This window comes from Chlamydotis macqueenii, chromosome 13 (assembly GCF_036417535.1).
Source record: "Chlamydotis macqueenii isolate bChlMac1 chromosome 13, bChlMac1.mat, whole genome shotgun sequence".
NCBI lineage: Eukaryota > Metazoa > Chordata > Aves > Otidiformes > Otididae > Chlamydotis > Chlamydotis macqueenii.
In genome coordinates, this window is record NC_141568.1 from 1,584,479 (window position 1) to 1,597,854 (window position 13,376).

Here is a 13,376-nt window from a genome sequence, read left to right on the forward strand (position 1 = left end):
TAAATCTTTTAAAACTGTCTCCTTCAAAATGGTTTCTAGAGCAACAATTCTAGCTCTCGGGTTCCTCAGAGTTAACTAAACAAACTGTCTTTAGGAAAAAAAAAAAACGACGTGAATCTGTGAGCCTCCAGCCCGTGCGTGTTACAGAGCCAGCACTGTGGGAGCAGCGTCTCTGCCTGCGATTTCTCCTCCTCCCTTCTCCTTTCCCTCGTGCGGCATCTCCCCACGTCCGCAGACCGTGCCGAGAGCCTACGTGCTGCCTGGCAGCCGCCAAACAAGTAACGCCAGCTCTTCTCCCAGCGATTTCAGCAGCTTGCGAGGCTTCCTGCAGCTCCTCGTCGGTGCGCTCTGCTGAAAGGAGGTTAGGCACGTAAAAAAAAAAGAAATATTAGAAAACTGTGATATTAAGAAGCGCACAGAAGAGCGTCCTGCGGAGACGGCAGGGAGGAAGGGGGCAGTCCTGCTGGGAAGCCACCTGCGAGGAGGTGGCGGGAGCGGTGGGCACGGGCGGCTGGCACGGAGCGCTGCTCCTCCCGGCGCTGGTGCCTGCGGCGCTGAGCCGCGGCTGAGTCACGGGCTGACTCAACGGCACCAGACCGCCGGCAACAGCAGCGGGGCTGGGCGCTCCCGCCTCCCGCGCAGGCTGCGGAGCGGACGGGCAGGTTTTTTACCGCTCCGTGTCGTGCGTGCCAGCTCAGGTAACGCCGCTCGAAGGTCAGCTGTGAAATGCGCGGTCCGGAGTGCAGAATTCGCTATGTCCGCTCGTGCTGCGGGCCGTTCCCCAGCTCGGTGTCAGCCTGTCGCTTGGGTCCCGCGGCTCAAGGCGGAGCTGTGCTTTCCAGGCCTTCAGTCATCACCGGGGAGAGTTAGGGCTTCGTACGGATCCCCGAGCGCTGTGGATGAATTCTGGCCTCCGCGCTCTCCTTGCGGGCTGGAAAGGCTCGAGCGAGGCTGGGGCAGAGCTGCAGGTCTGCAGCGGTGCCGGTGCCTCGTTACCTCCCTGGGTGCAGGTCTGCCTCCTCCGAGGGTTCGTTTGGGAGGCGTGAGGAGTACTCTGGGCTTTATTTGGCCTTTGCGGGTTGCTGCTGGCTCCAGCCCCTCGACTTCCCTGCTGCTCCTTGGCCTTGTGCGAAATCTTGCTCCGACTGGAGCATTGCCGCTTCCCGTCCCCGGCCGGGGTGGGAGGCGATCCGGGTGTGGATGAGCAGCATTGCGGCTTCGGGTTGTGGGATTTCTCAGCGTCACTTGGTGGTTTTGGTTGGTGGTGTTGATGCCGAGGCCGGCGGAGGTGGAGGACCTGCTGTGATGCAGGGCCCAGAGCAGGAGGAGACCGGGGATGGAGAACAGAGCTTCCCCGCCGACAGAGATAACAACGGCATCATCTGCGGCGGGCGTGGTCTCCTGGCGTTTGATGGTCATCTCAACCCCAGGAGGGAGGAGAGACTGGTAACGGGGAGGAAAACTGGACAACATGGCCTGAGCGCCCAGTAGGCCCCGCAGCGGAAACGTGAAAGTCCTTAAGCTGTTTCTGCCTCTTGCTTTGAAAAAAGAAATAAAAGCAATACCACGGGGCAGTGCCCGTCCGCCAGCCCCCCTCCCAGCTCGTAACTGGGCAGGGAGGTTCTGCTGGTGGCTGGGGTTAGCGTGAGTGCGGTCAGCGGGAGCTGGCCTCGGAGCTTCCAGCTGCTGCTGCTTCGCAGCCTCCGTCATGCTCATCCCCCAAGTATGTTTCATGCTGCTAATTCCTGGGTCAGAAAACACTGATGAATCAGATTGCCCTGAGCCCTCGTCCCCTCCCGGCGCCGGCTGTGGGGCTGCCTGATGCCTGCCACATTCTGAGCGCCGTCCGTCGCACGGGAACGGGCTCGTCAGTCACCGGGTGCGAGGCCGGCGAGGGGAGCTGTGAGAAGCAAATTGCTGGCTTCTTAAAAAAACGCATCTGCGCACGAAGCCCTTGTTTGTGTGCGTTGCTGTCGCTGGCTTCCGGCTGCTGCGTGCAGCTGGGGGGCTCTGACGGGCTGCGCTGCGCTGGGTCTTTCTTTGCTTGTATGATTTCAGTCCTTTTACTAAAATAGTCAAGAAACTGTTCTCACCTAGCAACCGGGGAGAGAGTGAATGTCAGCGCGGCTGCGTTTCTCGCCGGGCTCCATAATGCCGGTACAGTGCGGATGGACTGGCGAACGGCAGCCTTCGCGTCACCCTTAGAAACTCCCCGTGCGCATCAGCCATCTGGGAAGGGCTGTGCGGAAAAGCAGGTCGGGTTATGATGGGAGCTGCCATAAATCTCCCTCCTCCCCCCCGGCATCGCCTCCTTAACATGCAGAGAGAGAGGCTGCAGTGTGCTGCGTCGCTGTGAACCAAAAATCTATCAATGATGGCTTTTTCCTTCATACAAGAGCTTTTCTCAGCGCTGTCTGCAGAGTGTCCTGCTCCCAGGAGGGGAGGGCTGGCCCGGTGGCTGTGTGGAGCCTTCCTCCCTCGCTCTCCCTCCTCCAGCTCTCTCTGGTTTGTGGGAAATGGAAGGTCTAGACCTGAAAATGGGTCTCGCTCGGGATTATTTGCGTTTGGCGTGGAGGTGGTTGTCCCGATACAAGCCTCTGGGTTCCTCTGGCAGCAGCGTGTTAGCCAGTGGCGCTGGTGAGGAGACGCCTGTACACGCTTCTGTCCTGCGGGTCAGGGAGAGCGCCCGTGTTTGGATCGCGGGCTGTCGCGCGGCATTACACCTCTCCAGCCCCGTTACAGTTTTTAACGCAGGTCAAGGCCCGCAGCTCCTCTGTCCCCAGGGAGCCGGCGGCAGCGGTGAGGACCATGGGCTCAGCGCCACGCACAGTGACCTGACGTGGTTGTGAACGGGCTTGTTCCTCCCGCCAGCACGTCTCCTGCGCTCCCGATTGTCGAAGCCGACGTCTCCGCCGTCCTCTCAGTTTCGCTGTGCGGGATGAGTCTCTGGCTCCGCGCCCTCTCCATCCTTCAGATCAGGAACCAGCTCACGGCTGTGCGGGAGCGGCTCAGCCTGAGCGCTTTGTTCCCCCACGTTATGGTGGTCTGGTCCCCGCGCAGTTACGCCAGCCCTGTTCGCCCTTCTCGCCGCACCCTTCGCAGCCTGGCGCTCGCCTGGCCTCCCTCCTGCTCCCCCGCTGCCCTCTCTTGTTTGTCTGCCCGCGCCGCTGGGCTGCTTCCCGTCTCACGCCGCTGCTGTGCTGCTCTAAACCTCCGACCCGGGAACGGTCGTCTTCAGCACGCGTTGGTCCGCGTCGGCCGATGCCCTGTGAGCACGTGTAAGTGTCCATGTGCAGGTTAAACCGGCTTTTCCCCGGCTTTGGGCTCATGTGCTCCAAAGTGTTTTGTGCCCTCCAACTTGTGCGGTAAAAATGAGTCACTCTTACGCAGGCCGGGCTGTGGACGGGGAGCGCAGAGGCTCGCGCAGTCTCTCAGGGGTGCAGCGCAGTCTCGATTGCTGTCTGTGCCGTTCTGATTTATTCTTATTGATCTTCTGTTTGTGTGCTTGCTCGGCAAATAAACCGTTGAAAGTCCCGACTCGCCGTGAGCCAGCGGTCGGTGTCTCCGTGCAGCCCGGAGACGTTCAGCCTGAGCTGCTCGTTTGGAAATGGTGTTTTTCCTCAGGGTACCCCCTCACACGCGTGTGCTGTCATGTCGGAGCGGTTTGAACAGATGCTTTTTGCATTACAGGGTACGACGCGTTCATGGGGAGCGAGGAGCTGCGCTGCTCAGCTGCGGCTCCCGTCCCCACGACCTGCCGGCATCTGACAGTTCAAGAAGTCTCTGATTTTCCACCGCCGTCCTGCCCTTTTTCCTTCCGTGCCTCTCTTCTCTCCCGTTTCGGCTAGGACCAGGGGTTCAGCAGCACCGAATCCCTCTGTGCCAAGCCCTGGGACCTCCGTGGAGCCGCCGGTGGGCTTCCAGCAGCCCCGAATTTGTGCTCCCTGGTGCAGCAGCGCGAGGGGGCTCTAACGTGGGCAGGAGAAGCACCGGTGGGCTAACGCTCCGATCCCTCTGTGCTGGGAACCGGCTGCTGTTCTGCCTTCCGCCAGCCCCTGGGGTTCAGCGTGATGCAAGGACGGAGAAGCAGCTCCCCGGCTGCATTCGGCAGCCGCGGCTCCGCTCAGATCCCGATTTCCCCTTTAAGCTTGCATGCGCGGTTCGTGCTGGCGTCAGCGTGAGGGACGAGCCGAGCAGGATGCCCGAGTTAAACCGCAGCAGCGCCGGCCGCGGCTGTGCTCTGGAGGTTTGCAGGAGGCTGAAGCAAGCGGAACATGAGCTGCGTTAAAAATCGCGACCGGGAAGCGCGGCTCATCCCCGGGCGCGCAGCGCAGCGTGTCGCGGCGCCGGGGCCAGCGTGCGCGGCCCAGCCTGTCTCTGGTGATCGGGGCGAGGTGACCATGGCAGCGGGGTCCTTCCGTGCGCACCCCCGTGTACCGGGGGCTGGCGTGGGACAGCCTCGCTGAAGGGGTTTTAGTGTGAAATCCCCTTTTCTCCCATTTGCCGAGGTGTTCACCCACTGCGAGTGTTTCTCTTCGTTTGCTCCGTGTGGCCGCAGGGCGTTACGGAAAAGCATTTAATTAGAGAAGGAGCAGCCCGCCGGAGCCAGCGGAGCCCGATGCCGTTGAGCAGAGATCTTCCTGCGGCTGCCCCTTTACAATCTGCAGAAAGCCAGGTTCTGAGCAGGATCGGCCGTTACGGAATGAAACGCGTTTGCAGCTCTGTTAGGCCTGGCGCAGCCCGGAGCCCTCCCAGGCCTTCGCCCCCGCGAGGCTGAGCAGGGCCCTGCCGGGCGCTTCTGCCGAGGCTGAGGATGGGAAGTGGAGCCGCCGGCAACGCCGCACGGCGTGTGTCCGCTGGGAACAGCTCCCGCTGCATCCCTTCTGCCCAGGCCTCGCCTCTGCCGTCCCTCGGCACGCTGCCCGTACGTCTTCCCGCGCGGGGAGCCCGGCGCTCCGGCACTGGGAGCTGGGAGACGCTGCCCCAGCCCAGCCCTGCCCCGCTCCTTATGCAACCTGCGCAGGCGGCGCAGCCGGCGACCTACTTCCCCTGAACGCCCAAAGCGGTCGGATTAACCTCTGCGCCGCGGCAGCCGCCAACCACGCGTCTCGCTGCGAAGGGGATGGTGCTGCCTTCCGCCGGCGAGACCGCGGGGGAACCGGTGAGCGAGGCCCCGGCGCCAGGAGGGGAATCCCGTTGCTGCCGGGCGGAGGGAGGCGTCGAGGGGCGAAGTGCGGCGGTCGCGCGGCACACGAGCGGGGCCGGGCGGGATCCTCCGGCGCCAGGGACCCGCGCGGCCGCCTCCCGCCGGCCCGAGGCCTCGGCTGCCTCCACCAGCCCTCACCGCAGGGAGCGAGGACCTGGCAGTTGCTTTCCAGTTTATTTTTATCTTGTTGATCGCATACTTTTTAATGTTAAATGTTCTGTGGAGGAGGAAATTCTGCAACTGCAGAATTAGTAGGGGCTTAGGGGGCTTCGGTTCAACTTGGTAATCAATTTTTGCGAATCACAGGCTCATGCTGGCAACCTGCGGCAGCTGAGTGATAAATAAATTAATGAAAACATTCCCGTGCTAATTGTGGCTCCGTGCCGCGTACAGCCCTTGTGCACTGCTCATACTTCAAAGCCGCTGGCCGGGGCCTGACCCCCTCGAGCATCGTTGCGCCCCGCTTTGCGGCATGGCTGGATGCAGCCAGGGCTGTCTGCTGGGCCGAGGCACGCGGAGAAGCCAGGCCTGGCCGAGCGGGATTTCACAAACCTGCTTTGAAGGCAGCTCCGGAGCCGAGCGAGGAGCAGGAGGGCGCGGCGTGTGCGGATCAGGTGTCCCTGTGCCTGGGGCCGGCGTGCCTGGCGGGACGCGCTGCTCGGCGGCGCGGCTCCTGGAACTGCCCAGCCTAAATTGTCTTTTTTTTTACCATGGGCACGTTGAGTTTAATTTTATTTTGAGCCATTAAAAAGCTATCCACTTTCCTGTGATCTGATTTCATCTTCCAGCTCTGTTATGGCTGTCAGGGTGAGCGAAATGTGGCTTCGGAGGATTAGACCGGGATTCTTCGATGCACAGCCGCGTTTTCAGGGCTGCTGTGTGCAGAGGGGCGGCCCGTGCTCTCTGCCTGGGGAGGTTCCCCGGCGCGGAGTTGTTATTTCTGAGAAGTGCAGGGGATCGATGGAAATCATCTGCCCTGGAGAGCAGCAGAGGATTTCGGAGCTGCCTGCTCTTCAGCCGAGGGAGCGCGGGAGACGCGAGCGGCGTGAATCGAGCTGGAGCCGTGGAGCCGTCCCCGCGTGCTGCTGCGCTCATCTGCCGCCGGCTTCTGCTCCGCCGGCGGTTTGGTGAATGCACAGGGAAGGCCGTGCTTCGGCGCGGAGTCTGCTGGTTGGTTTCAAACCCGTTGGTGGTCTCACCTGGCCTGCTGGGCGTTGCGCGGAGGCAGAGCGGGCTCTGTCCCACGAGCGGCTGCGTGCCGGTGACCCGCGTTGAGCGTGACAATGGCAAACGCGACGGGGTGAGCAGAGCTGGGTCGGGGCTGCGGGATTTGCCTTTCCCGTTAAGCGTGCATCTCTGCGATCCGTTGCAAATCCTCATGAACCTCTACATCTCCCCACGCGCTTTTGACTCCCAGTCTCAGGGCGCTGGAGCTGGGGACTGGGCAGACCCTGGGTGGTCGCTTGGTGGGGTTTCACCTCCCTGGCTGCTGGGAGCTGAAGCCCTGTCTCTGGGGGGACGTTAGCAGACGTTTTCTTCTTTGCAGACCTCCTTGTGTCATCCCTCTGAGGCTTTCTGGGATTCTCAAAGTGTCTTAGCAAAATAATAACCATGTTTAGAGTCAGATGGCAGTAGAAGAGAGCCCTTGCCTGTGTGACCTCGCTGGAAGACGAGATACGGTATCGGCGCCGTGGTCGGCCCGCGTGGAAGTGCTCAGGTCGTGTGGCGTTCCTCTGCGGGGGAGCAGGGCCTTGCTGTGGTAAATAACCCCCTCGATTCTCCGGTCTTCGGGCAGCACCCCGGCGAGTACCAGTCCCTGCTGGGGCTGCGCGAGTCAAAACTCCTTTCGTTGAAGAGATTTTCACTTTGTGCTTCGGTCGCAGGCGGGATTTGCTCTCACGAAGAGCAAGCGCAGTCGGTTTGGGAGCAGAGTTCCTGTCTGTGCGGGAGGTTTGAGCAGCTCGTCCGTGCACGGTCTCCTCGTTACATCAGGGTGCAGCGGGCTGCTGTGCCGCTCAGGCTTCTCCAGCAGTGTTGAACCGGCTTGGCTGGAGCTGGTGGTGGAGCACACGATGTGAGGGCGAGGAGCTGCTCGCCTGCGTTCGATAAATTCATAGCCGTGACTGCCAAGGACGTCGTTACCGGCCCTCTGCGCGGGGTTAGCCTGGTTGTGAACAAACCGTATCGCTGCTTGGAAATCGGCCTGAGCACAGCTGAATTTTCCCCTCGCGCGCACCGCGTCTTCCTTGTGCTGCTGTGTGGGTTTGGGACAGTCGCCGGGTAGGAGCGGTACGGCTTGGCTGTCGGCAGGGAATCCTCGCGCTGCTCTGCGGAAGGGTGTTCTGTCTCTCCTGCTCGGCTGGCTCCACGAAAGGAAACTTGGTTTTTGTTTCCTGAACTGGCACCTTGAAACTTCGCTCTCAGAACACGTCCCTGCGGTGGGACTCTGGCATGGCTGCGGCTCTTCAGACCCACCGAGAGCATGCAGTGGGACCTGTGCTTTCGCCGGGCGGCACCAGCAAGCAAGCGCGCCAGAAGCGCGGAGGAAGGGCTGCTGGCTCTCCTCACATGGGAGAAGGATCCGTACTTGTGTAAAAAAACTGGAAAAACACTTCAGCAAGCTGTAGAGTCGGGCTTCCCGCAGAGGTTAGGTGTGCGAGCTGGGCTGAGCTGGGCAGCGGATTGCACAGCGCTGGGCAGGGTCCAGTTCTCACCAGTTTGCAGTGGGTCTGTGGTGTGAGAACAGGGGCAGAGGTGCGGGGAGAGGCTGGGGTTTGGTCTCATCCTCGCGCGCACGGCGTGCCAGCAGCCAGTACCGGCTTTAGAGGCGGTCGCGCTCGGTCCCTCAGCAGGAGCTGCCTTCATGGCTGGGTGATTGAGGAGACCGAGCATCCGGCTGGGATTCGGGGGATGAGAAGCCGGGCACAGGAATTTCTTCCTCCCCTCCCATTTATTTGGGGGTTTTTAGAGGGAGGTAGGAGGGGATGTAGCTAAGCAGGCGGGTGCGCTGGGCTGGGCTGGAAGCAGCGGCTCTGGGAGGAGAGGCCCAGCCCGGCGCTCCCCGGGGCAGCGCACCCGGCCCTGTCCCCCAGGCACTGTCCCCGTGGGGGCCCAGTTGGCGCTGATGCTTTGGCTGCAGAGTCCTCGGCTCGATGATGGCGAGGTGGTGAGATGGCGACGTTTCCCGGCTGTCAGCCTGGCGCTCTTTGTCGATGCTTGTAGATGCCTCCAGTTCAGGCCACGCTGAGGTGGTGTAGGGCTGCGGAGGCTCCTGGAAGCACCGTGGCACGAGACGGGGGCTCCTAGAAGCCAGATGGAAGGTACAGTACTGGCAGCGGCCCCCCAAGGACCCGCGCCCTCCCCCTTGTGCTGCTCTTCGATGGTGGGGGAGAAGGGAGCCAGGAGAGGCTGCGGTGGAGGAGATGCAGCTCCTGCTCCAGGTCGGGTCCGTTCTGCCCTGTGCTGGAGGAGCTGGCAGGCGGCAGTACAGCGCGCGTCCCAGCTGCGGCCGCAGCGAGGTGAGCCCGGGCGGCTGCCCCGGGCACCGGTGCCCCCGCCGCAGGGACACATCCTCCACTGCAGGCTTTTTAGTTTCTGAGATACGGAAACGGAGTTGCAGAGCTGTCAGCACTTTGCTCAGAGAGGGACGGGGTTTTTGGTTACAGCAACACTCATGAGTCGCGTTTCTGTGTCTCCTTGCACCGCAGAAAAGCAGGGTCCGGAGCGGAAGAGGATTAAGAAGGAGCCCGCCACCAGGAAGCCTGGCTTGCTCTTCGGAATGGGCCTTTCGGGGATCCGGGCGGGCTACCCGCTCTCCGAGCGCCAGCAGGTTGCTCTCCTTATGCAGATGACGGCAGAGGAGTCTGCAAACAGCCCAGGTGAGATCCGCAGGGCGGTTCTGCTCAGAGGCGCGGGTGGGCGGGTGTGAGCTTGCAGCGAGAGGCTCAGAGTACCTGGGCTCACCAGAGGTGAGCTTCCACCCCTGGCACGGCGCGGAGGGGCTGACACGCTGCTCCCCAGGCTCTCCTCGCTCTCAGCACCGCCGGCGGGGTGCTGGCTTGTGGGGCACCTTCTCCAGCCTCCTACAGAAGCGATGCTGGAGCGGGGCGGCGGGACCCCCGCTCCCACGGGCTCTGCGGTGACTCCTGGCACAGGCTGCTGCCAGGGTTCGCCGGGGCTGCGTGCCCGTCCTTCCTCCAGTGTCAGGAGTAGCTGGAGATGTCCCACAGCCTCCTCCACCTCAGGGCTTCGCGTTTTCCGCTGGCGTCTCAGGCTCACGCCGTAAAGGAGCATCGTGAATAAAGTTACAATGCCATCCTCTGCGGGTTTTCAAATGTTTCTTCTTGCGGAGAGGGATAAGAGGGGTAACCAGTGCAGCTGTAACCGGCGGTGCAGAGCAGCTGAAATGTGTTTACCACGGATTTTGTATTTCAGTAATTTTTATCTGTTGCATACATGACCCCCCGGGGTTTTTAGCAGCACTGTGTTGTCTGTGTGCCCCATCTGCGTCCGACACACGAACATCGCAGCTTTTAGCCACGTGGTGTGTTGTTCTTAACATCAATCTAGCTGCTTGTGCCGCTGTTACTCGGGGGGTGGGGGGGGAAGGCCGAACGCTGTGTAGGCTTCAGAGGGTTCAGCTGCTTTCCCAGGAAATGCGCGGTCTCCTCCCGAGGCTGCCAGACCTCACATGTGCTTGGTAAAAGGCCACTTCCCTTAGGAAATGAAGTTTCGGGGTAAGGAGCTGCATTGTCTGCTCCTAAATCATGGGATAGCCTACGGTGTTTGCGAGGACAGCCGTTCTCTCCAGTGGGCTTTGGCAGCCGGCAGTTCGTATCTGCGTTGTGCACACACAGCCTTTTCTCTGTCTTCGCATGGCCCTCAGAGGTTCCCCGGCCCTGCCTGCCTTGTGGGGAGCGTTTTGGGGAGAGGACGCGCGCTGCAAGAGCTCCCTCTAAGGGCTCAGGGCTTCCTCCGGATTGCGGTGCTTGACTCTCGTTTCGCTCCTCCCTGCAGTTGACACAACACCAAAGCATCCCTCTCAGTCTACGGTTTGTCAGAAGGGAACTCCTAACTCTGCCTCCAAAACCAAAGATAAAGTAAATAAGAGAAACGAGCGCGGAGAGACGCGGCTGCATCGAGCTGCCATCCGAGGAGATGCCCGGCGCATCAAGGAGCTCATTATCGAGGGTGCAGATGTCAACGTGAAGGACTTTGCAGGTAACCAGCCCGCTGGCGGTGCTGGCGGAGCCGCCCGCGGCGCCTTTTCCCACCTGGTTCCCCGTTCCACCTCCGAGAACGTCTCCTGCCCAAGAAGGCAGTGTATTTATAACACGGGTTTGCTGCTTGTAAAGAGAGGATTAACCAGAAAGAATGGTTTTGCCCTTTGGGGAGGAAAAAGTCTTGCTGTCCTTTAAAAAAAAAAAAACAAACGAAAAAAACCCCACAAAAAAACCCAACTGCTAATAAATCCCTGAAAACCAGCAGGTCCCTTGTTGGACTCTGGCAGCTAACTGCGTGGGCTGTCCTGTGTGCCGTGAGCACGCTCCCGCTCGGCGCAGGGATGCTGCGCTGGGCTCGATCCGTAGCGATCCTGGCGCTGCCGTGGCTCCGCGCTCTGGAGCTGTGTCCAGGACCCTCTGGTCCGTTTTCGTGTGCCCTTCCACGTGGGTGCCGTCTTGGAAGCCTGGAGGGGATTTGCAGAGGGAGGTGGGCTGTTCTGGCCCTTTTTTACTGAAGTTCTAGGGAATGGTACGCACAAAAATAGCGAAAAGGGTGAGTTTGTGAAGTCACCGCTGCAGAGTGGAGTGGCTGATGCCCACAGCTTGCTGGGTTTTGTGTTTAAGCACTGAACGTGGGGGTGCTGCTGCTGGGGAGCAGTGCGATCATGAAGGGCGAGGTGAGGCTCCCGGGCAGCCGAGTCAGAGGGAACACTGCCCTGAGCCTCGGCTGCGGAGCTGCACCACGTCCTCCTCCTCCTCCTCCTTAGTGCTGCCAGGCCCCTGCTTCTGGTGGTGGGACTGGGGACGGGGCCTGGGCGTTGGGCTGCGGCCACAGCCGAGCCTGGGACGGGAGCGGCCCCACGCGCTGCGGCGAGATGGAGCAGCACCGTCCCTGCGCACCCGTAGCAGCGATGGGGCTGAATTAGCACGAGGCAGCCTTTCTTCCAGCGCTTCCCAGAGCTTGACTTTGCTCATTGCTGTTCTCCTCGCACGATTTTGGGGCTATAAATAGATGAGCGTGTTCCTCTGCCTCCGTGATTAATACCAGCGCTAGACTGGAGTACCGGTGTGATTAATTCTGGTCGCAGGTGCCCCTCAGTGCTCCGAGCGACGGGAACGGAACGAGCTCCCACGGTGCTATCAGCAAAATACCCATGGAGCCGCGCACGTTTGCTGGGAGACTTCAAAACAGTTTCTGCTTAAAAATAGTCTGTTTGAACACAATAAAATATTTCATTCTGTGTTCTTCAGAGGTTTGTTTGAGAACTAGGGCCGCTGTTACTGTGGAGACCCGCTGTTTGGTTTCTCCCCGAGCCGCGGGCCTGTTTTGCGGCGGCACGGCTGCTTGCTTTGGAGAGCACACAGAAAATATTTGTCGGGTCTGCGTGGGGGATGTTTCAGAGCGATGCCTGCGGTTCAGAGCTCGGTCCTGATCTGGGCAGCAGCGTTTCCCTTACAGAGCAGAAGGAAGGGGACAGGATTTGAGACCTGCCTTCCACACAGCATCAGCAATTCTCTTAATTCCCTACGCGAACCTTTGCCTTTCCGTTTCCTGGGGCCATGTCCGTTCTGGCAGATGGTCTGCCTGCAGCACGTTGCGTGACCGGAGGGAAAAGTGGGGTTGATTTAACTGCCGCCGGTCGGAGTAGCGAGGCAGAGCCGCGGGTCTCTTCCTGCTGCACCATGGGGAGCTGGGCGAAGGAGGCCGTCGTCTTGGCGGTTAGAGCCCCAGCCCCCCGGACACACCGGCACCTGTGGGTGGTGGGTGGTTGTCGCTGGCTCTGACCTTCTCCGTGAAGGTGATGTCCCCGTTCTGAGTGTCCCTTTGCTTGCAGGCTGGACAGCGTTGCACGAGGCGTGCAACCGGGGTTACTACGATGTTGCAAAGCAGTTGCTTGCTGCGGGCGCCGAAGTCAACACGAAGGGGTTGGACGATGACACCCCGCTGCACGATGCAGCAAATAACGGGCACTTCAAGGTGGGTTCTGCTGGATTTCATAGCTGTGTTTTTAGCAACTTTTTTTTTCGTTGTGCTTCAAGCAACCACCAGCACCATTATGAGCATCTTCAAGTCTCGATTTCTGCTTTCAGGTGGTGAAATTGTTGTTACATTATGGAGGGAATCCTCATCAAAGCAACAGGAAGGGCGAGACACCTTTAAAAGTAGCTAATTCTCCCACCATGGTGAATCTGCTCCTGGGAAAGACCACGTACCCCTCTAGTGAAGAGAGCTCCACAGGTGAGATTGACCTTTCCGTGAACGTGGGAGTGATGCTTGTGGCCTGCAGCTGTCTGTTAATGCAGAGACGTTAAGCGGACAGTGAAGTTAGACTGTTGTCAGAATACCTGCACGCTGCTGCCGTGGTCAGGAGCCCATCTGTAGCTGTAACCCCAGTTCAGACCATAACTACCAGCCTTGAGCTCCGGGAGCTCTAGCTGTTTGCCCTGGAAGTCTACGCTGAGATCGCTTGCCTGGTGCAATGGAGATGTAGGATTGGAAGCCGGTTGCAGGTAAATGGATGTCCTCCCTGTGGAACGTGGGTAATCGTCCAGCTCGTGTGTGGAGAGGAGGAGGTCTGCGCACACGTCGTGTATCCCCAGCCCTCCCCACTCAGGGGGGCGCGGCGCTCGCTGTCCCGGCGCCGACGGGTTGTGCTCCCGGGCTGTCCCTCAGCGGAGCGCCCAGCTCCAGCCTGTCCCGCCAGTGCCACCGCAGTGGCTGTGCGGGGTGGGACACACCGCAGGTTTTAATCAGTGCTAATTGGAGTGCCAGCCTTATGGGGAGTCTTGGCCTGCGCTGTTCGCAGTCATAACCCTACTAAAAAGTTCTGCTGGTAGACCCTGGACGGGGCTTTGAGGAGCACCCCGTTCAGGTTTGGACTGGATAGCTGTCCCGTTCCAAAAGATCTCCCAGCCTCGCATCTCAAGCTTTCAGCTGCAACCTTAGC

The 13,376-nt window shown here is 60.5% G+C and overlaps 1 protein-coding gene across 3 annotated transcripts in view; it reads left to right on the top strand.

Moving 5' to 3' along the window:
* Positions 1-13,376, top strand: part of ANKRD11 (ankyrin repeat domain 11) — a 141,256-nt gene that overhangs the window by 116,124 nt on the left and 11,756 nt on the right. For all 3 annotated transcript variants that reach the window (XM_086757922.1, XM_086757924.1, XM_086757923.1), the window contains 4 exons: positions 8,914-9,084; positions 10,223-10,426; positions 12,264-12,406; positions 12,520-12,667. In XM_086757922.1, the coding sequence (XP_086614048.1) occupies positions 8,914-9,084; positions 10,223-10,426; positions 12,264-12,406; positions 12,520-12,667 (666 nt within the window). The remainder of the gene's footprint in view (positions 1-8,913; positions 9,085-10,222; positions 10,427-12,263; positions 12,407-12,519; positions 12,668-13,376) is intronic.